General features: G+C 35.3%; 2 protein-coding genes across 2 annotated transcripts; one reads left to right on the top strand and one right to left on the bottom strand.

The window, feature by feature from the left end:
* Window positions 1-109: 109 nt before the first annotated feature.
* bco2l (beta-carotene 15, 15-dioxygenase 2, like) lies at window positions 110-5,025 on the bottom strand. The gene is made up of 12 exons (XM_052125802.1): window positions 4,877-5,025; window positions 4,158-4,329; window positions 3,835-4,046; window positions 3,525-3,640; window positions 3,323-3,425; window positions 3,113-3,244; window positions 2,686-2,846; window positions 2,431-2,601; window positions 2,149-2,283; window positions 1,851-2,033; window positions 1,323-1,433; window positions 110-1,103 (listed from the first exon to the last, which is right to left on the bottom strand). Exons 1-12 carry the CDS (start codon window positions 4,914-4,916, stop codon window positions 987-989), a joined length of 1,653 nt encoding a protein of 550 aa, XP_051981762.1. The 5' UTR covers window positions 4,917-5,025; the 3' UTR covers window positions 110-986.
* A 2,368-nt stretch (window positions 5,026-7,393) lies between these two features.
* ela3l (elastase 3 like) lies at window positions 7,394-10,374 on the top strand. Its single transcript, XM_052125805.1, has 8 exons — window positions 7,394-7,523; window positions 7,650-7,738; window positions 7,987-8,084; window positions 8,642-8,770; window positions 9,238-9,374; window positions 9,499-9,644; window positions 9,809-9,961; window positions 10,259-10,374. The coding sequence occupies exons 1-8, from the start codon at window positions 7,469-7,471 to the stop codon at window positions 10,274-10,276; spliced, it is 825 nt and encodes a 274-aa protein (XP_051981765.1). The 5' UTR covers window positions 7,394-7,468; the 3' UTR covers window positions 10,277-10,374.
* The last annotated feature ends 13,309 nt before the right edge of the window (window positions 10,375-23,683 follow it).

Genomic DNA, 23,683 nt, shown 5'->3' with positions numbered 1-23,683 from the left:
GATATGGACAGGACACCAAATATGTTTACCTTGATTGTTCCGCTAATTAATAATAAGCACTTAGACTCAAACGGTGGTGCACACACTCAGGTAATACAAAAACTGTATTTTTATATTTTATAATCCAGGGATATTTGAGAGAATGACGCTAGCATATTCATGATAATGATAGGATGTGTTCAAAGAGAACATTTTGAAATGCATACAACACATAATAATAAAACATAAAATGAAGACAATAGGCCTCATAATCTACATTCTTCTTTTTAAGTGTCTGTAAGGTAAAACGCTGCACGCTACAGAATGAACAAGAGGGCTGGGTCATCTGCTTCACACACACACACACACACACACACACACACACACACACACACACACACACACACACACACACACACACACTCTCTCTCTCTCTCTCTCTCTCTCTCTCTCTCACTCTTTCTCTCTGTACTGTGCTTAATTTTCATGCAGTGTGTTTAATCAGATAATCAGGTTTTTTGTTTGTTTTATTCATTCTTGTGCAGCATTTTATTTTACCAAAAATAAAATAGAATTTTTTTGTAATTGTTATTGTTATTATATTTTTATTTGACTAAAGCTGTATGTATCAATTTGATTAAAGACCATTTCATCATAACATTTCAGAAAAAAGGAAAAGGAAAACATGTAATTTGTATATGTGATACTTTATGCAGTTCTTTATATCAAGTCATTTTCTGTGTAATTTCATAAAAAATCTGAGGCTTTTTATATGATTTAGTATAGGTACCGAGGTACCAGGGCTGGAATCGTACCGAAGCAAAAATTTTGGTATCGGAGCAACCCTACGTGGCTGACGCATTATGTTGATCTACGTTTTTCAGATAAGGGTCTGTTTATCAATTTCTTTTATTAATTTCATACAGCTATGTTGCTAAATGCTAAATGCAGTATAGTTTAGCAGAGATTGTTAATAGTGTTAACAAGTTTTTGCTGTTGTCTTATTTTTAGCCCATCTCATTGAATAGTCCATGTGTTCCGTATGGAATGTCCACTGGAACTTCTGCTCGTCCGAGCTCTGTGAAGGTCCTCGCATCAAGCACCAGGAGGAATGTGCTCTTTTTCTAAACAGAGTTGCAAAAAAAAAATTGTACCTGTTATAATTACATTAGACAGTTTGAAATTTAAGAAATGTTAGGAAAAAGTCATATTTGCATGACTAACATTAAAATACTCATTCTCAATTTTTAAATAAATATGCATATTAACATCTCAAGAGAAAAAGGCAATGACATGGAACTGGCACTGTGAATGAATTGTGACATCCATAATACGAAATACACCTCTCTTGGAGTTATGATCACAGACAAGACCACACCATCATCCTCATCTTTAGCATCAGGTGCTGGAACAAACACTGGCTCTGATGGGAACAAACCAGGATGGCGCCATACCTGCAGGCAACAAGTCACATTGAAAATCAAATATGCCTTTTATCAAAATTCCTAAAGTGCAAAGAATTTTAAATATTCTCAAATCAAAGCATTTTAAAAAAGTATTTCTGATACAGGACTGAACTTAAGGGGATAGTTCACCCAAAAATGAAAATTCTGTCAATATTTACTCTCACTCAAGTCGTTCAAAACCCATTTACAGTAACTTTCTTCCATGGTACACAAATGGAGGTGTTGGGCAGAATGTTAGGGACTGACAGCCTCAGTCACCATTTGCTTTGCATATTTATTTCATACAATGAAAGTGAATAATGACTGCAAATTTCATACAAGTTTGGAACAACATGAGATTGATTTTTGTGTGAACTGTCCCTTTAAGATGATCTAGATGGAATGTAGTAATGTAATCTTATTAACCTTTAATTTCTTTCCTTCCAGATCCATCTTCAGTAAAGAGTCACCGAATACATGTCCAAAGCCACAGGCGTAGAAGTACCGATATGAACGAGCATTGTAGTGAGTGTAGTTTATCTGTGGGAACTCAAGGCCACCGTACTGCAACAGGTCATCATTGAAGAGATCTTCATGGGTGAGAAACACCTATTATTACAAAAGAGAAAGGGCTTCAATTGATCAATGATTTTTTTTTACCCCACTATTAAATATGCCACCATATACAATAGTTGCACACTCCCTTTCTGTCTCGCTCGCTTACCCCAGTGTCAGTTTTCACAGCAGTGGCAGTAGTGTATGGGATATTGTTGAGGTTCTGGTCTTTGGGCTCATTTTCCTTTACATCCAGAGGCAATACGTATCGCCGTGGTAAGTTCGTACACAAAGAATTGAAGAACTGAAGAAGCCAACCGATTGCATTATACATGTTGTATTACATAGTTACTTCTGATGAAGGGTTGTGTTACTATGATGATAATGAAACTGAAATATTTGACATGCATTAGATCAGGAAGTTCTATGCTGTGATATGTTGACAAATTACCTTATCAAGTTCTTCCCCAGAAGGCTGGTGAAGGTTCTCTAATGTGAAGTCACCAATCACATTGCCGTCATCTCCACAGCACATGTCCATGATCAAATATCCGTTATCCTCATATGCATTGATCTGGTGGAGGGTGAACATGGCACTGCTGTAGTATTTTGTCTTGATGAGCTGCAGGTACGGAAACATGCATATCATAGGTGAATGCTTCAGTTAAAGCACTGAATATTGTAAATGTGTGGTGCTCTGACGTGCCTGGCCAGTGCGTCGGTCTACCACATGGAAGATGGTCTCTAGTTCCGGGTTCCAGGACATGACTTTATGAAAGCTCTTTCCAGCAACTCTATACAGCATGAATTTCAGCAGATCTAGCTTGATTGGCTGCTCAATAAAAACTATATAGTTCTCAGACATGGCTGCAAATAAGAGTAAAGTGAATAAACAGCACAACGAACAAACACATTATAGGAATGTTCAGGATTAAAATACAAGTTAAGCTCAAAATGTTTTGTGGTAATCAACATTATGCCACAAATGCTGTCGATTGAGCTTGACTTGTGTCGAGCCTGGATTATTCCTTTAAAAGTGTTAATGTAAGGATGAAAAAAAAAACTGAAAATATACAAATTCTAAATTTTAGACTATAATCTGGAATATGGCAATCAAATACAGGTACATTTACCAAAACTATGGTAGTAGGATGGTTTCCTGGGGTCAGAGGAAGGAATAGAGCAAATAATCTCAGCACCAGACAGATCAGCCTCATCACTGTTTCCCTCTCCTGAGGGCACTCTCAGAATATTGTAGAAGCAGCCTTTGAGAAACACAAGAGGTATTTTAGAAAGTTCATTAGTGTTTAGTCACAGTGAAACAGTCTATAAAAGCATCACACCTTGTCGACCATATGAGTTTCCCAAGTTGTAAGTTGCTCCTTCACGGTCATAGTGTGGATGTGCTGTCGCTGCATTAATCGCAATGTATTTAGACCAATCCACCTTTCAAACACAAAATCACAGAGAAAACGGTCCAATTAGGCAAAACTGACATTAACATTACATTCTAATTCAATTTCTGTGAAACAGTTTTACACATACCTTTTCTTTAGTTTCCAGGCTCATAGGGTCTATTCTGCGCATGAAGTTGGTCTCTGTGCTTACGTAAAAATCGCCTTTGTACCTGACATAGCTCACTCCTGCATTATCAGTTGCCACTGAAGACAATTGATGATTAGAATGAGTTCAAATTGAGGTTTTAAGACAATTTAAGATTAGAATGACTTCAAAAGGAGGTTGAATAAAAATGATGTTAAGAATTGGACAAATGTTGACCTTATAAGTAAACCCATTCTGATCTGATAGGTCCAATGTGGTCAGAATGTCCTGTTGACTTGTAATATATGCTTACTTGGAATCTGAAAACGTGAAAAGAACCGGGAGAAGATGTTCTTGCATGGGTCAGGTGTCGCCATGGTTCCGAATTCAGACACCACAATTCGGTTCTGCTCTGAGTTCTGCACATAAGAGTCACTGCGCAAAAACCGACTGCTGTAGGTCACCTGACTATCTTTAATGTGGAAACGATGCATCAAGGCCATGCCATCAAACCAATGGGTGAATCTGAGAAGAAAATTCATTCATATCAAAAGAACTAAAAAGAACATGCATGAAAGCAAATCATTTAACAGAAAGAGAAGTAGTAAGGTTCTGTTATAATTTTATCTTTCTTACTTGCTTTCACCAAACTCAAATTTTCCAGGCCCATTCCGGAGGAAGCTACCATTGATCCAGGATGGAATTTCTCCTATGATCACTGTACTGATGGACTCTGGGGTTTCCTCCACAGTGCTCACAAGAGGACCAATAAATTCTAGACCATTGGCAGATGGCCTTTTTTTGTTAGCTGAGAGGTAAACATACCAAGACAAGGTGCGACACAGATGAGAAAATATACAGCAGTGTAGTTGGAAGAGTTCCGTAAGACATTAGAGTTTATAAGGAAACAAAACAATATTTTATTCTCCCATACATTATAATAGTGGCAATGTAATATAAAGATTGTAAAGAGATAACGATAAGTTCAAGTGGTGCACAACTTAAGTACCTTATCTCTACCACTGCATTGTTTTTCAGAGATTTGTGGTTATAGTTCCATTTTAGAGATAATAAAACCCCTGTTCTCTGTAGGTGCAGCACATTTCACTTTTTGACCGATATATCAGTTTCTAAAACATATTAGTGCATTACGTTGATCCTGATGGTGTAGACCTGATGCTGTAAGTCTTAGCTGAATCTTTCAAATGTCAGTTTAACAGCATAGTAAATGAAGTTATGGCTTGACAATGCACTGTGCGTGTTCATTACATAACATTACATTACATTAAAGACTAAAGTTTGAAGAGTTAAGACGTTGAGATGACAACATATTAGCAGATCATGGAAAGTCTTACCTGGCACTTCATACACTGGCTCCTTTGCTGGTATAGACATGACTGTGACTGTTAGGGCCTACCAACAAACTTAAGATCCTTGATAAAAGTTATTTACACATTACTGTGATCCCGGTAATATTTGACACACTTACAACAGACAATGAGATACAAGATCTGACAATATAATTTCTTTTCATAACACTTGACTGGGGTGGGATGGGCTATATCTATTGCAAACTGGACCTTGGACAGAGTCAAATCAGCGTTAGTGTTTAGAGTTTACGCATTAAATGTAGAACTGTCACAAATACAACTGCTCTAACTGTGGTTAGTGTGAGATGGAGGACAGAACTAGACTTTATGTAATTGCATAGCTGGAACAGAGGCAAGATTTTCTTTTCATGCCTCATAGTAATAACAAGTATGATGAAAGATGAATTTTAATTAATGAATTTCATTAAAAAGGCAATACATGCATGTTAATGCTAAAAGTAATCTGCCATTTTAAAGAGGATATTGAAGCCATAAACGTTCAGTGTATCTTAATTTACTGAATTTGACAATTTGTTTGTCAAGAAAAAAGAAATACAGTATTTGACATCAAGACATACTGAAATGTATACATTTAAGCAAGTAGCTAAAAATAAACATGATCTAGCACAGCCAAAGGTGGTTAAAAATATTTAAGCAATAAATATGCATATACAATCATATATTACACACAAATTAAATATTATAATGTCCATAAGTTTAACAAGTTACTGTCTTGTTTCAGTTAATAAATTATAATTTAATAATAAAAAATAAATCAGTTAATAATTAAAGTAAAATTTTGCTTAATACTTTACAAGATAAATATAATATTGAGTTAATTTATAGTTGTGCCTTTTGAAAAAGAACAGGGATGTATTCTGTATAATATTGTTTTTACTTACAGATAATAAAGGGTTTTTAAAGAGTTGCACAGATTATTGATTTTTTATTTTTTTTTTCACTTATGGGACACATGTGATTATAAATGCTGCTTCATTGAATCTGCAGTGGGGTGACGCAACAACATGACAATCAGAGACACATGTCAAGATCCTCTTCTAATTTCTGACAGATTCAGGATATCCTGTAATCAAGATGAGATTAAAGCATCTCCATGTATGATGAGTTTTCAGGAAGGGTCTTTATAGGGTGACCTTACCCTTTGAATAAGGTAAAGGCATTTAATTAGTTTGATGTTTATCCATGTATAAACTGTAACTGTGAGTATCTGACTATCCATGTTTCAATTGTGTAGTCTTTGAGCAATACATAAACTGTTCTCTATCATTGTCTGTATATGTGCAGTTGACAAGAAATATTTGACATTCTCCATCTAAAACTAGTTGCTAATTTCTAATTAAACATGCACCTTCAATACCCTTAAAGTGATTGAGAGACTATATGGAATATTTGTTCTTGTAAAAATGATCACACTGCAGGACATTTAAAAAATACATTTAAAAGGGGATCAGTTACAGGATCAAAAATATAAACTTTCATATAAATATTCATACAGATTAAAAACTAAAATCTTTCCATGGACACATTGTGTGTCAAGTTCATGATGTATCTTTGTTCAAAGGGACTAAAAGGGACTTAAATGCACTTAAATGCCTTTCTTAAATGTTGTTGTACATTCAAGTGTATCCAAAACAAAAAAGAAGCAACCCATTTCACTTTAAAATAATTTGAAGTTTATACTGTATATATATTTCACATAATTTAAAGGAATGTTCCAGGTTAATATTTTCTTAATGGCTTGTGTGATATGCTTTTGCTGAGTTTCATGATCCAAAAATAGCAAAGTGTGCAAAGATTGCCTCATCAGTCAATCTTGCTGCAAAAAGTTCTCTGAGAACTCACCATCTGTCCTTTTTTCTATAAATATAAACTAAACTTTCATTTACAATTAAACCTTTTTTCTTCAAAATAATAAGATAATTGCAACTCTGTTATTTGACATATTGTTGTGTTGCAGAAAGTAATGTCAAAAGCGGCTTTATAATCCATTAACATTGGCACGCCCTGAAAGTACCCTAAAGTAGGATCTAGCCTCAGCAAATTAAATTGAAAAGGATGAGTACTGATTGCTGAGCACTTATGAAATCAAATTGATGTTGTTGTGAAACGGTCTTTAGAAAACTGCATTTACAGTTGAGTAGTCCTACTAACACCCATCGACTTTACAAAAAGATGAACAATTATCACAGCAAATAAACAGACAATCATGTTTACTTTATGTTTTTTTTTTTCAATTAACATTTTTATTGATTCATAGACATATCACAAAGAAAAAACACAACATATATTTGAATAACATTTAACCCCCCACTATCGCCCCTCCCCATATATTGAAACTTATTTCAGTGAATTTACTCAGAACAGATCTTTGTGCATGAAGGCCATGTGAATGCATGCAAGAAAAGCAGCTGTTTAAAAACCGATAAAATAAATGTTTTCCAAGCAGAACATGGTGGAAGGCTTCACGTAGTGCCTATCATTGACTATTTTTGTGACCAATGTGACATCACTAACAGAGAGGGTTTAAAGGTGGGCAATGCCAGTGTTAGTCAGCAGATGACCAGAGTCAACATGTTCTCCATAATCCTAGCATCAGTGCTCGTCGCTAGCGGTAGGAAGCCCTACAGAATTGCTCAGAAAACTCAGTCCAAGCAGCCTGCAACATAATGATAAACAGATATTGTTCTATTATATATGCAAAATTGGTAAAATGTATAATTTTGTATTTCCATTGCAGTCCTTGGGTGTGGCAAACCACCCATTGAGCCCGTCAACTCTCGTGTGGTCAATGGAGAGGAAGCCAATCCCCACAGCTGGCCCTGGCAGGTAATTTGACCTAGTTCGTCAGTCTTTCTTTCTCATTTCCTTTCTTTCCCTGTCTTAAATACCAGTAGCTCACAAATAGTCCCCTTTACTGACAAATTTTTAATTGCCACACTTTGTCATTGGCACTGTTACCTTCCCCTTCTTATCTCTAAAGTAATATTTTGTTGATGCAATAAAATGGTGAGCATTCTGTTTCACCTTTTTTGTGTCCATCTCTCACGCTCTCTCTCTCTCTGTCCCATGATTAGGTCTCTCTGCAGTATCAGAGTGGTGCATCATGGTATCACACTTGTGGAGGATCTATTATTGCCACTAACTGGGTGATGACAGCTGCTCACTGTATCAGGTATGACATTCCAATCCAGTGGTAATATAATATAATATAATATAATATAATATAATATAATATAATATAATATAATATAATATAATATAATTGTATTAAATATCACTACTAACACAATGAATAACCTTTAAAATACAGTGGCCACAGTATGTTTCAAATACTAAAACAATAAATATTTTGTTCAAAATTAAGACAAAAAAATAAACAATTTCATGTTGTCAAAACTTTGTGGAACATGTCCATAGATCATTGGTAGAATAACGCTGAATTAAACATTCATTCAAAATCACCTTGACACCAGTTGGGTAACAGTAAAAAAAGGGGGGGAAGAAAAGTTAAGTTAGTTTTAAGAAAAGGGCTGGCATTTGCTTGCAGATGCCAATTGTTCTTGCATCATTTTGCATCTAATGCAATGCCATTCAGACATTTTTAAATGTAAGTGTTCAGAAGTGTCAAATAGTTTTTGGGGCCCACTGTGTTTCACATGTTGTGAACTTGCATGAAATTTGCAATAGTTTTCAGATGGATTTAAACTTCATGCATTTTCTGTCCTGTAGTTCTGGACGTAACTACAGGGTGTTTGTTGGTAAGCATGACCTGTCAGTGGAGGAGGCTGGCTCAAAGGCCATCAGCGCGCAGAAGATTATTGTGCACGAGAAATGGGATGACATGTTTGTGGCCCTTGGGTAAGAAATGGGTGTTAGACCTTTTCCTTTCCCTTAATTACGTCATCTTTCATTTTATGCCTACTTGAAACTTAACTGGAAGGAAAACACATCTTTGCCCTAATCATGATCAACATGTTGATTGAATACATAGATCTGCAAAACTTGATTCTGATTGGTCAATCATAGTATTATGTGGTCCAATATTTATGTAAAATGGGCGTTACACTGTATAATTGACCACAGTCCCAAACTGTTGAACCTCAATCAATATTTAATGTCTATTTATTAACTATTTGGGAATTAGCCTTGTAATAAGTGGAACATAGCCAGTCGGTCATCATTACAAAAGAAACCCTTTCAGGGTGATGCAAGACCCTTTTACTTTGCATTGTCAAGGTCCTAATAATCACCTTATTTGTGTTAATAACCGGTAAACAACAACTATAACAAATAATTTTCACACACTTATGATTGCACACATTTAGAAATGACGTTGCCCTGATCAAGCTGTCCGAACCCGTGGTCTTGAGTGACAGTATTCAGCTAGGCTGCATCCCTCCTGCTGGCTCCATCCTGCCCAACAACTACTCCTGCTATGTTTCCGGCTGGGGAAGACTCTGGAGTAAGTGTTGAAATAACATGAAATAACTGTGTATAGTCTCCATAAAACATGCCTAATATTTAGCTATGTTTATCTGTACCGAACTTTATGCCTCTAAATATTACCACCGTACTTTGTGTCCCAGCTGGAGGACCCCTCCCTGATAAGCTGCAGCAGGCTCTGATGCCCATTGTGGATCATGCCACTTGCTCCAGGTCTGACTGGTGGGGTTCAACCGTCAAGGAAAGCATGGTCTGCTCTGGTGGAGATGGCATTGTTGCTGCCTGCAATGTAAGCAAGCTACTCTGTCTTTTTTGCTTTATAACATATCTTCTTCATTTTGGGAGACATTTTAATAAGCTGATCTTGATCTGATCTTGAACTCACTGGTATTTTGGCTATTTTCATTTTTATGAGCGCAAGTAAGTCAATTCCTTTTTTTAAACATCCTACAGGGTGACTCTGGTGGCCCCCTGAACTGCAAGAACTCTAGTGACATTTGGGAGGTGCATGGAATCGCCAGTTTTGTTTCTGGTTACGGCTGTGACACTGAGAAGAAGCCAACTGTATTCACCCGTGTGTCCGCATTCAATGACTGGATCGACACGGTATGCTATTATGCTTTAACAGCAATAAATTACTCACAACTAATGTATTTTCAACATATGACATTGTATGTACTGTTTTATTTATATTGTGCTTATACTGCATGAATTCACCACTAATGTTTAGTTTCAGCTAAAACATTTCTAGGTGTTGCAAATACAATTATTTCAGTTCTGTCCAACGCCATACTGGTTAACATGTCACTTGACTGGAAATTACCTAAAGAATATTAGAGAGACATTTCTAACTAATTACCTATATTAATACTGAAATGTTCTTTTTCTCTCTGTTTATTCAAGGTCATGCTGAACAATTAAGATCGACCAAAGATGCTGTCCTTATGTTAATAATAACAGAAAACCGAACAACCAACAAACAAATAAATCAATATATAATGGCTCAACACAGGAACAAATTTGTCTAAAGTCATTTTTTCCCGTCACACTCACACACATTCACTTGAAACCATTGAATATTGACAGAATTTTAATCCAAACTCCAATTAGCTAAATAGAAACATATCTTTTTTGATTAAGCACCTAAGAATACAGAGAGTTTGAGGGAAGCTGAAAATCTGCAACAAATCTTGAAATGCTGAATGCAGCAATGCACCAAATGTGAATGTCAGATACAGTACCTTTTAGAGAGAGAACAATACATCATATGGCCAAAGGCGTTGAAGCTATCTATGATCACTTTTCAGTCAAGTGTAGGAGGAATTACGAATAGGATGATCAACATGACCTCCTGACATGCTACACAATCATGTGGAAACAGCACAGGATGACCAGGATATGTGGGTTTAAATAAGGATTAGCATTTTTTCTGAGATTCACAAGCACAATTTAAAGATACAGGCGAGTGATTGCCTATAGTACAGTATAAGGTGCACTGTAGCTGTTCAGGAAAAATGGTCATGGGCAAGTCATTAAGCCTTTGAGAGAATGTTAAACTCATTAATGTGATCAGAAAATAAAAACCAGTTTGTATGATTGCTAATGGTGTTTATACAGTAACTGAGTTTTGTTCCAAAGGAGACATCTCAGAAATTCTGAATTTGTTCCTGTGTGCATGTATGTGTGAGTGTTTGTGTGTGTGTGTGTGTGTGTGTGTGTGCGTACATGTTTATACTGCATTGTGTTATACTACAAATTTCCCCACAAGGATAGTAAACCTTATATCATCTACCTTGCGGAGCCCAGCCAGAAGTCCCCACGAGGTAAATGGCTTATTAAACATACTAAACAATGATTTTATGAAAATGTAAAAATGCAAAAAGGTTTCTGTGAGGGTTAGGTTTAGGGGTAGGGTTAGGGTATATAAATTAGCGTTAGATCTGTGTAAAATCCATGGAGATCTATGGAGAGACCCCACAATAACAGAAAAACTAGTTTGTCTGTGTGTGTGTGTGTGTTTTGCTGAGGAACAAGTTTTGCCTGCTGACTCTTTTTGGGTGTGAAAATAAATCTTTAGGCAAGACATAAAAATTCAAATTAGAGATGGAATAGGAAAACTCTTTGCGTATCTCACAGAGTCTTTGACATTTAGAGGGTGGTTTTTTTTTTTACTTTCACTCAGTTTTCAGCACTTCTAATGGCTCCATGGGGGCTCCTGATTTTGACTTGTTGGTGAAAAACCATAAAGAATATATTTAATGATTTAATCTTTTCCAGACTGCATTCTTCAGCACAATTGCTACTAGTGCTATTTATATTGTATTACATTTTAATGGAGAGTGCATAATGATTTTCTTGTGTTTATGGGTATATACACACTAAAATAACAAAAATATCATAATACAATTCTATCAAATTGAATTAAGTTATCTTTAATAAAATAAAAATATTTTAATTTTTATTCGGTTACACATTACACAATTCAATTTGATGGAATTCTGTCATGAAATTAAACTGCATAAGTTACATCTTAAAAATAGGCTAAAAATGTTTTTAGTATTCAGCCTACTGTATATACAGTGTATACTGTGGCAAAATTATATGATTATTTTAAATTATAATTTTATTAAGATCAGTATATATACACTGACTGTGCAACATCACTACAAACAAATTACAGCAACATCACTATTTGAAAAAAATATTTCCAGCAGCTATCACTCCAATACCTGACCCTTGAATAATCATGCTAAATTGCTAATTTGGTACCAGAAAATCATTTGCCATTATAGTAAACGCAGCTGAAAGCTATTTGGTTCATTAAACAAAGCTTAATATTGTCTTTGTATTAAGTTGTCACAGTGTGCAATAGACTTGCTTAAAGTCAATATTGGGTCAAGAATGGCAAAAAAGAAACAGCTTTCTCTAGAAACTCGTCAGTCAATCACTGTTTTGACGAATGAAGGCTATGCAATGCTTGAAATTGCCCAAAAAACTAAAGCGTTATACAAATAAAATGACTTGATTTGACTAAAATATATTTAAAGAATATGAAGAAATGATCTCTTTGTCTCCCATTGTCATACATTAATGAATGTAGACTCACATTATGCAGCCTGAGTTTGTATCCAGGCACTGAAGGGAGACTTGAGTTGTTGGAAATTCTTTTATTAGGAATAACCCCTTGAGATGTAGCATCTCGTTTTCAAGGGGGTCCGTAATGACAAAAATTTAATATAGGCACAATTAGACAAAACATTTAACAAAAAACAAAATAGAAACAACAAGATAAATAAACAATACCAAATTTTACAAACAAACAAACTAAAAAAATAAAATAAAATATATACAAAATAAGGAGATCTGTAACGAACACTGGTGAGGGCACCTTCCCCTTCAGTCATCGGAGATTGGGTTCACCTGAGTATTAACCAGTAAAACCACATTTCCTATTAACCCACATACCTAGGTCTGATTATGCCCCAGCTGTTCTTTGTTATCTCGTCCCTATTTAAATCATGTCTGTTTTCCACTTCACTGCGAAGTCTTGTTTGCTCCGGCTACATTACCAAGTGTTATCCTGTTTACTCTGAGATTTACCGTGTAACAACCTTGCTTTGTTCTCCGACCCTGTTTGATTGCCACTGCCCTGTGAGTACCCAGCCTGTTTATCGATCTCCACTGTCTGCTGCCTGCCCCGATCTTCTGCTTGCCCTGTTATCGTATCTGCCTGCCTACTATATTCCTGTCTGCTTGTGGTTTGACCCTGCCTGTACGTTTGACTATTCCTCTGTCCAATAAAACCCGCTTATGGATCTCAACCCACTTGAGTCTTCATTACAAGATCATACTCCAAATAGAGCATGAAAATGGATCATTCCTGTATAGATTATAGAGTATTCATTTCAGTGATAGAATTAAGTAGTAAAATTATAAAACATGATTATAGAAGTGTTAATATGAACATGTACATCTAATCGTATAATAAGAAGCCAGTGCATTTTTAAACAAGTGGTGAGATGATATGGATTGAATATTTACAGGTAAATTATTCCAATCAGAATGAGCTTTAAACATAAAGGCTTTCATAGCTATTGACTTAGAGATGGCAGGAACCGAAAAAAGAGCTGTGCAGAGTGTCTCAATTGATAATTAGAGGAAAAGGTTACCATAAACTGTTTTAAATTACAAGGATAATTTAAATGTATACATTTAAAGATAAACTGTAGCCAATGTCGCTGTCTTAAGAGGGGAGAGGGCAAATTAAGATTTTCATACATTGTACAATGATGAGTTTTGAAAGGACAGCCAAGAACAAATCTACATTGTCTATTATAAACTATATTAAGAAGAAGATTAGTTTTGCATGCAGCCTGATAAACAACATCAGCATAAACCAATATTGGTAAGATGAGTTGAAATGCAAGCTACTTTCTAACAGTAAATGAAAAGCAGTTTCTGGATTGGTAAAGAACACCAACACCAAAGTTCATTTTCTTCATAATATAATTGATATGGCATTTAAATGAAAGTTCAGAGTCAAGCCATAGGCCCAAGTATTTGGTGTGTTCAACTCTTTGCAGTGGCATACCATCAAGACAGGCAATAACACATGAATACGCTTTAGATTTGGATGTAATGTTTTGGCGAGTACCAAAAATCATAGTGTGAGATTTAGTTTCATTGAGTAGTAATTTATTAGCTACTAGCCAGTGTTGTAGAATATTAAAATCAGACTGCAAAGCTAATTCAATCTCTAATAAATAAATTTTAGATGTGTATATTACCGTATCATGCTGAACACAACATTCAGAACAAATTGAGGGGAGGTCATTAATGAAAATGGAAAAAAGAAGTGGACCAAGAGTTGAGCCTTGTGGCATGCCTTGTTGCTGTACTAATATATCAGATTTGCTTCCTTGTATGACAACTGTTTTCTGTTATGAAGATAAGAATTTAACCAAAGTAAAGCATTACTTGACAGACCAACAGAATAAAGTTTATCTAAAAGAAGGTAGTGGTCAACCAGATCAAAAGCCTTGGGTCAAATCAATGAAGATTGCACCTGTTAATTTACTATGCAGAGTAAATATTGTTTGTAAGTTTTAACAAAGCAGTAGTTGTGGAATGATTTGATCGAAAGCCAGATTGAAAAGGTGATAAAATATTATACTTACTGAGATAATATGACAATTGATCATAAATTAGTTTTTCCAAATACTTCTGCAGTAGAACAAATGAGTGAAATTGTTCTGTAATTATTACGTTCAAGTACAGCGCCCCCTTTGTGCAGGGGAGTAATATGTGAACATTTCCATATGGCAAAGTAGATAAAGACATGTTAAAAATATCACAAAGAGGGTACATGAGAATTTCGGACAATAATTTAAGAAATTTAGTTTCAATGCCATCTAACCCAGGACAACTACCCACCTTTAGACAATCAATGGAATCCTTGACCTCAACAGGTGTTACTCTTCTGAAAGAGTAGGAACTGTGACTAGACAATACATTGTTAAAATCACCACCAATAGATGGACCAGGCATTATAGCAGAACAGGCCGAGGAGAAATGCTGAGTAAATGCTTGAGAGACTAAAAGTGGATCATGCAGTATAACATTGTTAACTCTTATCTGATTATGTTTTATCAGATACATTAATTATAGTTATGATTTTATTCCAAAATTGTTTAGGATTTTAAAGTCATGAGCAAGAGATTCTTTATAATAATTGGATTTGGCATTTCTAGTCTTGGTTTTGCTCGTATTTCTCAACTGTACTTTTCCCAGTCAACAGGATCCTTGGACTATCGAAAAATAGCCCTTATCTTTCTGCCTGAAAATACTTATAAGATCATTAGTTATCCAGGGAAAATTCCTTCCCTTGACTTTTGTAGTTTTGAAGGGAGCATGTTTATCTATAACTTCAGTGAATTCAGAATATAAAAAGTCCCAAGCATCATTAGTGTCATTAGTGAGTTTCAACTGAACGTTTTGTTTTCATTCTCGACAACACAATAATAACCACGCCTACACTGACTACATGGTCAACGAGCCACTTGCTTTAAATAAAACCACTACATGTGCATATTACACTACAGAGTAAACATTACGTAAGTAAGTGACACTCGCCGATGGGATCTCTCAGCAGATGACGCTTCAAATAAAACCACATTGACTCGACTCGCTGCTGCTTAAACCGACAAGCGCGGTGAGACACGGACGCTACATGAGTCACAGACCCGCCAGATTATCAACCTCTGTTTAGCGAAACTTTTCTATCCAACTGCACTTCAGACCTAAGGGTTTGCTCGTTTCATAGGATGGTTCGGCATGTGAAGTTCTTGACAATATCTAAAAGACGCGGGTAAGTTCACTTTTGAATAGCATCGTCATCGAGTTTAGGTTCGTTCGGGATGGAATGAGAAACCGATCTGTTAAGCGGGAGGCGGGCTTGCATTGTATTGTTTTGAATATAAACATCTTCTCATTTTACAGTCAGACTAGTTATGCCTATTACACCTGCGTTAATGCGTCTATTTTCTGGAAGGTTTCTGTAGTGTTTATTGATCACATTAAATATAGTGTTCCCATGAAAGTCGTGGCTCACTCTTTCTCTCATTCATTTGAACGATCTCTCTTTTAGTATTCAGATGCAGTCAGATGTATGGGTACAACTGAGGGGACATGTGGGACAGACAAGTGTTTCATTGTTTCCCTCATGTTTCATTAAGGGGGGGTAGGGCTGTTTTTGTTTGCCAAGGCTTCAAAGTATTACATTACATTTCAGCTGGTTCTACAAGACTTTGTATTTAAAAGGCATCTGGATTTTATTTCTAAATAAAACATAATGAGTAATATAACCATGTATTATAATTGGTATAATTCCTTAGTTATTTAAGTATAATAGACCAAAATTAACTTTCTGTTCTAATGATCTGTCACGCCATGCTGTGTTGTTACCACTTAAAGTGAAATTATAAAAAATATATAAATCTCTTATCATTTACTCACCCTTATGCCGTCTCAAAGTCATGACTTTCTTCTTCGGAACAAAAAACAAAGATGTTTGAAGAAGATTCATATGTGTTTCTCCAGACTGTGGTTGCAACGATATGAGATTTTCACAGTACGATAACCACCTCAGAAAATATCACGGTTTCACTGTATCATGGTATATGGAATTACACAATTATTATTATCAGATACAATGACCCTTAAAGGAGTGAAAACATATGTTTTTTTTGTTTTGTTTTTTGGACAAATGCTTATTTACATTGGAAATCAAGTGGTGACACACCATAGTAAAAACGTAACCTGTATTGAATGTATCCTGGGTTTATGTTGCATAGTTTTGTTCATGGTTTTCAAGTACAAGGACATGCATCAAGTGACATTATTTTTGTTGTTGATGTAAACAATAAAATCGGCAGGAAGTTTTCTCGAAAAATCGAAGAGCATATTTACTTATATGAGCCCATTATCATCATGTTTGTTTCCTAATTTCAAACATAATTCAAACAGAACATGAATATTACACTGGAGGAAAGGCTCCTCATTACCATGGTTAGGTCAGTGTAGCTAGTTTTAAATAATAGTAATAATAATAATAAATTATAGTATTTATGTAAAAATAAGTACTAGCTGAAACACATCTTGAAAAGTTAACTACAACTGCCACTGTTGATATAAAATGAGGTTTAATAGATTCTACCCTTATATTATTTAATAAGAAACTATAACATTTTGTCAAAATATAACAGTTACTTTTACTCATGTAAAATCGTGAAACAATTTTGTAAAGGTGATGATGTGTAATGATTTAAAATTTTTTTAGTGGATAGCACAGTTTGCTCTTTTCCTCCTCAGTGCTGTTTGGCATGTCAGGGCTGCCTACTGTTTGAGAGGTTCGATTTGACCTCCGTAACACTTTAAACTAGAAAAGTCTTACTATAATTTAAATGGGTCACATCAGTTTTGAGGTCTGCGCTCTGCAATATCGAGGGAAGCCCGGTTGTTGATCATGAGCTGGTTCCGTTACACTCTTACGAATGTGCAGATGAGAAGCTTTTAGCCGATTGCGAGAATATCATTAAATCTGCCTCGGCTGTCCTAAGTAGGCTGTCACTTGGGGGAGCACCATGTCATTGTTCTTTCCCTGCTGTCTGCGACCCACCAGTTGAGAAACACTGCTTTAACTCACTCACTCACTCACTCACTTACATTTATGCATTTGGCAGACACTTTTATCCAAAGTGATTTACAGTGCCCTTATTGGAGGGACAATCCCCCTGGAGCAACCTGGAGATAAGTGCCTTGCTCAAGGACACAATGGTGGTGGCTGTGCGGATCGAACCTACAACATTTTTCTTACCAGTTCAGTCCTTTAGCCCACTATGCCACCACCACTCCGAACACACACACACACATGTAGTGTTTCCATGTTTTATGGGGACTTTCCATAGACATAATGGTTTTTATACTGTACAAACTTTATATTCTATCCCCTAAACCTAACCCTACCCCTAAACCTAACCCTCACAGAAAACTTTCTGCATTTTTACATTTTCAAAAAACATAATTTAGTATGATTTATAAGCTGTTTTCCTCATGGGGACCGACAAAATGTCCCCACAAGGTCCAAAATTTCAGGTTTTACTATCCTTATGGGTACATTTGGTCCCCACAAAGTGATAAATACACGCTCACACACACACACACACACACACACACACACACACACACACACACACACACACACACACACACACACACACACACTTATCTCAGACCCCCTCACCTTGCTTCTCTCTGACATTTTCTCTGCTGCATGTGTGTGTGTGTGTGTGTGTGTGTGTGTGTGTGTGAGACACAAGTTGACGAGTCTGACAGGCAGTTGAGGAGGAAAGGAGATGTGCACACGCAGGTGAACGTCTCCGTCCGGTTTTATTTTTTTCTCAATATGGTAGATAAGAAAATGTAGTCTTCATGGTATGATAACAGTCCATTTTCATACCGTGTTATACTGTGAAACCGGTATACCACTGCAACCCTACTCCAAACAATGCAAGTCAATGGGGTCCAGAACTTTCAAGCTCCAAAAAGGAAATGCATAACTGTAATATATACAACTCTAGTGGTATACAAGTGTAATCGATCTTCTCTCATGAATTCTAAGAAGACTGCAGATGTCAAAATTTACAGTGAAAAAGGAGTTTCACTGATTCTCCACCAGATATGATGGTATCACTTCAGAAGACATGGATTGAATCACTTGATTCATATGTATTACTGTTATGCTGCCTTTATGTGCTTTTTGGAGCTTGTAAATTTTGGACCCCGTGGACATGCATTGTATGGATATAAACAAATCATATCTGCTTCAAAATATTGTGTTTTGCAGTGGAAAGAAAGTCATGTGAGTTTTAGATTGCATAAGGAGTTTTAAATGATGAGAGAATTATCATTTTGGTGTGAACTATCCCTTTTACATACTTACACTATAAAGTAACAGCTCTATTTTTTTTTAAGATTACTGACAGCACTGTCAAAATTTGGCAACTTTGCAGTTTCCTCCAAATAGGATGCTCAGAGGTAGATCTTGGCCATGCAGACAGATGTTTGTTTTCCCATCTGGAACAGAAGCACAGTAGCAATAATGCCCACACTTTTAACAACATAAGGTCAGCAAAATGTCTGTCTTTGTGAGTGTTTATATTTAAGGTGTTAGTGGTGCTTTTTTACTTATCTGTTTTTAGTTAACTGCCAATAAAAAAAAAAAAAAATGTATTTACTTATTTGTATTGGAACAGTACAAAAACATGATTTCAGCACAACGAAAAAAGATACATTGTACATAGAGATTATAGCTCATGCTAATTTGCATCTCAGGTCCCTAGCTTTTCCCTGAAAAAAATATAAATAAATAAATATAAATAATAAAACCAAAGAAACAAAACAAACTAAACATCTGATAAATAGAAAGGAAATGATTAGATTACAAAATAAAAAGGTTTCTCCCAATCCTGGTAACATAATAAAAAATAATTTCTGGTTACTAAAAATGAGTACAGCGTTGGTTTCTTTTAAGCCAGTGCTTTACCATTATTGTAAAATACTTCATGTCTTGTATTGATTTAATATAATTTGGTAACATACTCCAACGTTGACAACCCTTCACAGAAAAAGCCCTTTGCCCCCGTGTCATTCTATAATTGTCACTCCTACAGGTACCATTCACTGTGCTCCTGGTTGTTATGCTATCCTGTCTATTTTTCAAATTTAGATTATACCTGTGGGGCTTTATTATGCAAACTTTTAAACACTAATTTTATGACTAAAAACAATAACAATGATGCCATCTATTTGGTTAAATTCAGATTTTTAAAGCCTGACTATATAGTGACATTATATGATTGATTGTGGAATATGATGCTGTGATATGTGAGAAAGATTGTCATGTTATAATTTGTAAACTTATCATTAACAACCATAAAGTCAGTGACAAACAAACAAGCAAATAAACAAGCAAACTGTGTTCTGTGTATGGATCTGGAGGTAAATGTGTAACACAAATCATTCCCATTTGACTGTGGCTTATCAAGTGCCTTCCAGCTCATTATTGATCAAAAAGTCAATGACACTGACTAGCTTGGCTCAGCTCAACTACAGTTAACTCAGAAAGACCATTGACCCTGGTCCTACATTGAGGATCAGATCACAGTTCACAAATGTCTAAATTATTCTTGTGTAATATTATAGAATAATCTTTTTAATTAGCTGAACCATCAAACTTAATTTATTATAGTACAACCTCTCTAATTCAAAACGCAGGCTGGTAGACCTGCTGATAGCCAGTCTTAGTCAGTACAAAGACTTAATTTCATCCTGTCAGTGTTCCCTTCAAGAGAGCATTTTAAATATTCACCACTAGATATTTTATATATGGTATGAAGTTCATAGTGCAGTTTAGATTTGGAACAAATCACATTAATCTTCAAATGGGATTCTTTATGCTTGGTGAGAGCATGGATGCACTCTCTCCACAACATTCTGGTTCGCAAAGAAGACTCTTTATTGTTGCAGTGTTACAATATCAGATCTGCATTATGCAACAGCACAAGGATGGGATAAGAGGACTGGAGAGGGTAGGGTATTTGTGTCTGGAGAGGAAAGTGGTTATTCAGAGCATATTGCAAGTAAAATTAGAAAGTACTTAAAATGTCCTCTTTATTGCCAACATTTACCCCCAGTTTGAGACACATGGAGTTCAGATCTTCTCTAGTGTTTCAATGCCTTTCAGCATTGTCTTATTCCTTTGTGCTAACCTTACCCCATATAAAGTGCAAATTAATTTTTTTTGTCTTTGTTTTTCTTTAGTTTGGAGAGCTGTTGAGTAACATTATCTCTAAATGTGTAATCTAACGTGTAATGATGATGAGGATCCCTCGCTCAGCACAAGCAAAGAATAAGAAAGAATTTCTCAAAGTGTGAACAACAGCCATAATTACACTTCAAAGTTTCTGTGCCATTCTTAGTCTTTGGTTCATTTATTTTTCTTATAATGTGGGAGCTTAAACTCCCTGCTGTGACATGCAGTTAGAGAGAGAGAGAGAGAGAGAGAGAGAGAGAGAGGAGAAAGATAGAGAGATGCTATGTATAGCTGATAGATTGATACTCATCAATCTTGCCCATGTATTGTCTCACTTCAAGCTCAGTAATAACTTCTGTCTGCTGGGGCTCTTAACTTGAGTGTAGTAAGAGTGAAATTGCTCTGGACTGTTCGTGACTGACCCTCAAAATACAGTCTGAGCTACAAAAGAAAACTGACCTTATGGTTGAGAAAACAAATGGAAATGAGGTCAGTGCTCCATGAAGTGGCTTTTAAATGACTCATCTTGATTGAGATTCCTGGATTGACAGAAAGTTGCTTTTGTATGTGGGTCAGTTTTTTTTTGGTCCGGATTTATTATAGAAAAAAAAACAAAAAACAAAAAACAATTACAGTACATAGAATAGTACATCATTATGAACATGTTTTCAATTTATGAGTTCAAAATCATTTTGATATTTTTTCTGGGGCTTAAAGTATAGTCTGGAGACTGAAATTCTTGCTGGTAGAAGTAGATTGGCATAATCTTTTATTGTTATTTCATAAAAAAAACAGTAAAACAATTTTCCTTTAAAATATTAATAATATTTGAAAACGGTGTCACCAACATGTAGGTTGCCATTCTGCTATCATGTGACAAGGCCCCTTTAGACCTTTATGACTTTGTGTGTGACAAATCAGACCATTAGCCATTTTTTTGTTATTATGTTATGTTTTTATGTTAAATTCATGACCCCCCCTTAAAAACTTATCCTTGAAAATATGTTTACATTTGAAGTTGTTTATACTTGTTTATTCAAGGTGCAAGGAAAGTATTTAAAAAAACTTCCTTGATGGTTATGCCACTTGACATTTTTAAAGTCAGTAAATATTTTGTATTTTTTTATAAAATGCTATAAATGTTTTTCAGAAATTATGAAACCAACATGAACACTAATATAATATTTCTACAAACTTAAAACATGTATTTTAAACTACATTTTTATATGATTTCTCTATCTCTCTCTTTTTTTATCAACTCGGACACCGTTATTTGTCATTGACCCATGCATATTATGCACATCTAAATCAGTAAGACACAGACAGTAAATTTTTTGATATTTTAATCAAAACCAGCCATAAATATCCTCTTGAGACACCACATTGTATGTCAGTGCTATAATCACTTTGTACTACAACAGAGGTTTGTGCTGCAAGCTGCCTCACAGGACTTCTCATGAGTTACTCATTAACATAAAAAGACTGCCAAAATGACATTTAATAGATATTTTTAAAGATAAATATATTTTTTCTGTGTTTCAGGAATCATACAGAGGCTGCGTTTCCCTTTGGATCTGGATACAACACAAGACAGTGAGCCTTGGCACTAACAAGGTTTCTGAAAGAGAAGACGGTGTTGTGGCTCTTTCAAGAATCATAAAAAGGGCATCAAAAATTCAAGCATGGTAACCAGTTTAGATGAACTGTGATTCTTGGAAAATATACTCCATGTTTCTTCCCAACTCTTGAACATTGGATCCCTGAGGTCAGGTGACCATGGAGACAGAACTGAGGGCTCATCTGTCTGCAGCTGCCATAGTAGCCATTGTATGTAATTTAATAGTAGCTGTGCTTATTCTCATTCTCTTTGTAATACTTTACAAGGCCTGCAAAGTTCCCTCCTTTCCAGAGACGACCCCAGTGCTGACAGAGATTCAGAAGCCACAGAGAACTGAACAAAAATACTTACTGACTGCAGCTTGAGACTGAAAAACGAATAAATGTGGATGTGAAATGAACATGTGAAATCGATCTGTTAAATATTTAATTTAAAACAAAAATTGAACCTAAAAGGTTACTCTTATTTAATTTGTAGATAAGGAATTACAGGAAGTTGAGCTCGTGGGAACCTGTTTAAACATATTTGCCATATCATGATTAAGTTTGGAGAGTATGGTTTGTTTAGCATTAACCCTTAAATATTTTATCACATACCTTGGGTATTCAGTGACCCAGCATGTATACTGTATCTACCACAAATGGGTCTACAGAGTGCCCAGATCATGTCAAATTTCAAAACATTTTCAAGGTCATTTTACAATAATAGAACAGAATACAATATAATCTGATATATTTTGATGTTTTATTTTTAATATATAAAAGAGATGATGCAACAAATATAGAACAGCATTAATTACTTCTACACTAAAATGTCATGAGACGCAACTGGCTGACATATTACATAACACATATTAATCTAGTAATAATCAAAGAAATATACTGTATATCCTGTGATAGTACATTTATATAGATTTTAAATAATCATAAAATATTATTAATGGAAAGCACAAAAAAAAAAACCAACACTATTATCTCAGGTCTCAGCTGAATATAAAGAAATTAGGTAACTGAGCAGTTTAAAAAAGTATCCTTTTTGTAATTTTGCCTTATTTTTTTTACACTATTCTGAAGAGAAAGCTAGAAGAATGGCTCACTCTAAAAATTAGGGTGCATTTAATGTCCATTAAAGATAATTATGTATTTTCTAACAATTTTATTTAGAAATATCTAATTTTATCCATTTGTGCACTTCATGTTACATTTTGCTTGAAATTGCCATGATGTTTCTTAATTGACAGTTTGCATTGTCTGTTTTTGCAGAGTGAGTCTTAAGTTTAAAATAATTATTAACATTTTTTAGTCAACATTATCTATATTTTATTTATTTCTAAACTCTA

Source organism: Xyrauchen texanus, chromosome 4 (assembly GCF_025860055.1).
Source record: "Xyrauchen texanus isolate HMW12.3.18 chromosome 4, RBS_HiC_50CHRs, whole genome shotgun sequence".
Lineage (NCBI taxonomy): Eukaryota > Metazoa > Chordata > Actinopteri > Cypriniformes > Catostomidae > Xyrauchen > Xyrauchen texanus.
This window is presented reverse-complemented; position numbering and strand designations above follow the sequence as displayed.

What these genes read in the sequence shown, in the direction of transcription:
- ela3l (XM_052125805.1), top strand. Translation starts at nt 7,469, where the DNA reads ATGACCAGAGTCAACATGTTCTCCATAATCCTAGCATCAGTGCTCGTC. An exon ending in ACAGCTGCTCACTGTATCAG is followed by an intron (nt 8,085 to 8,641) that starts GTATGACATTCC and finishes TCTGTCCTGTAG; the next exon opens with TTCTGGACGTAACTACAGGG. An exon ending in GCATTGTTGCTGCCTGCAAT is followed by an intron (nt 9,645 to 9,808) that starts GTAAGCAAGCTA and finishes AACATCCTACAG; the next exon opens with GGTGACTCTGGTGGCCCCCT.
- bco2l (XM_052125802.1), bottom strand. Translation starts at nt 4,916, where the DNA reads ATGTCTATACCAGCAAAGGAGCCAGTGTATGAAGTGCCAG. An exon ending in TTTGAGTTTGGTGAAAGCAA is followed by an intron (nt 4,047 to 4,157) that starts GTAAGAAAGATA and finishes TTTTCTTCTCAG; the next exon opens with ATTCACCCATTGGTTTGATG. An exon ending in TAGACCGACGCACTGGCCAG is followed by an intron (nt 2,602 to 2,685) that starts GCACGTCAGAGC and finishes CCGTACCTGCAG; the next exon opens with CTCATCAAGACAAAATACTA.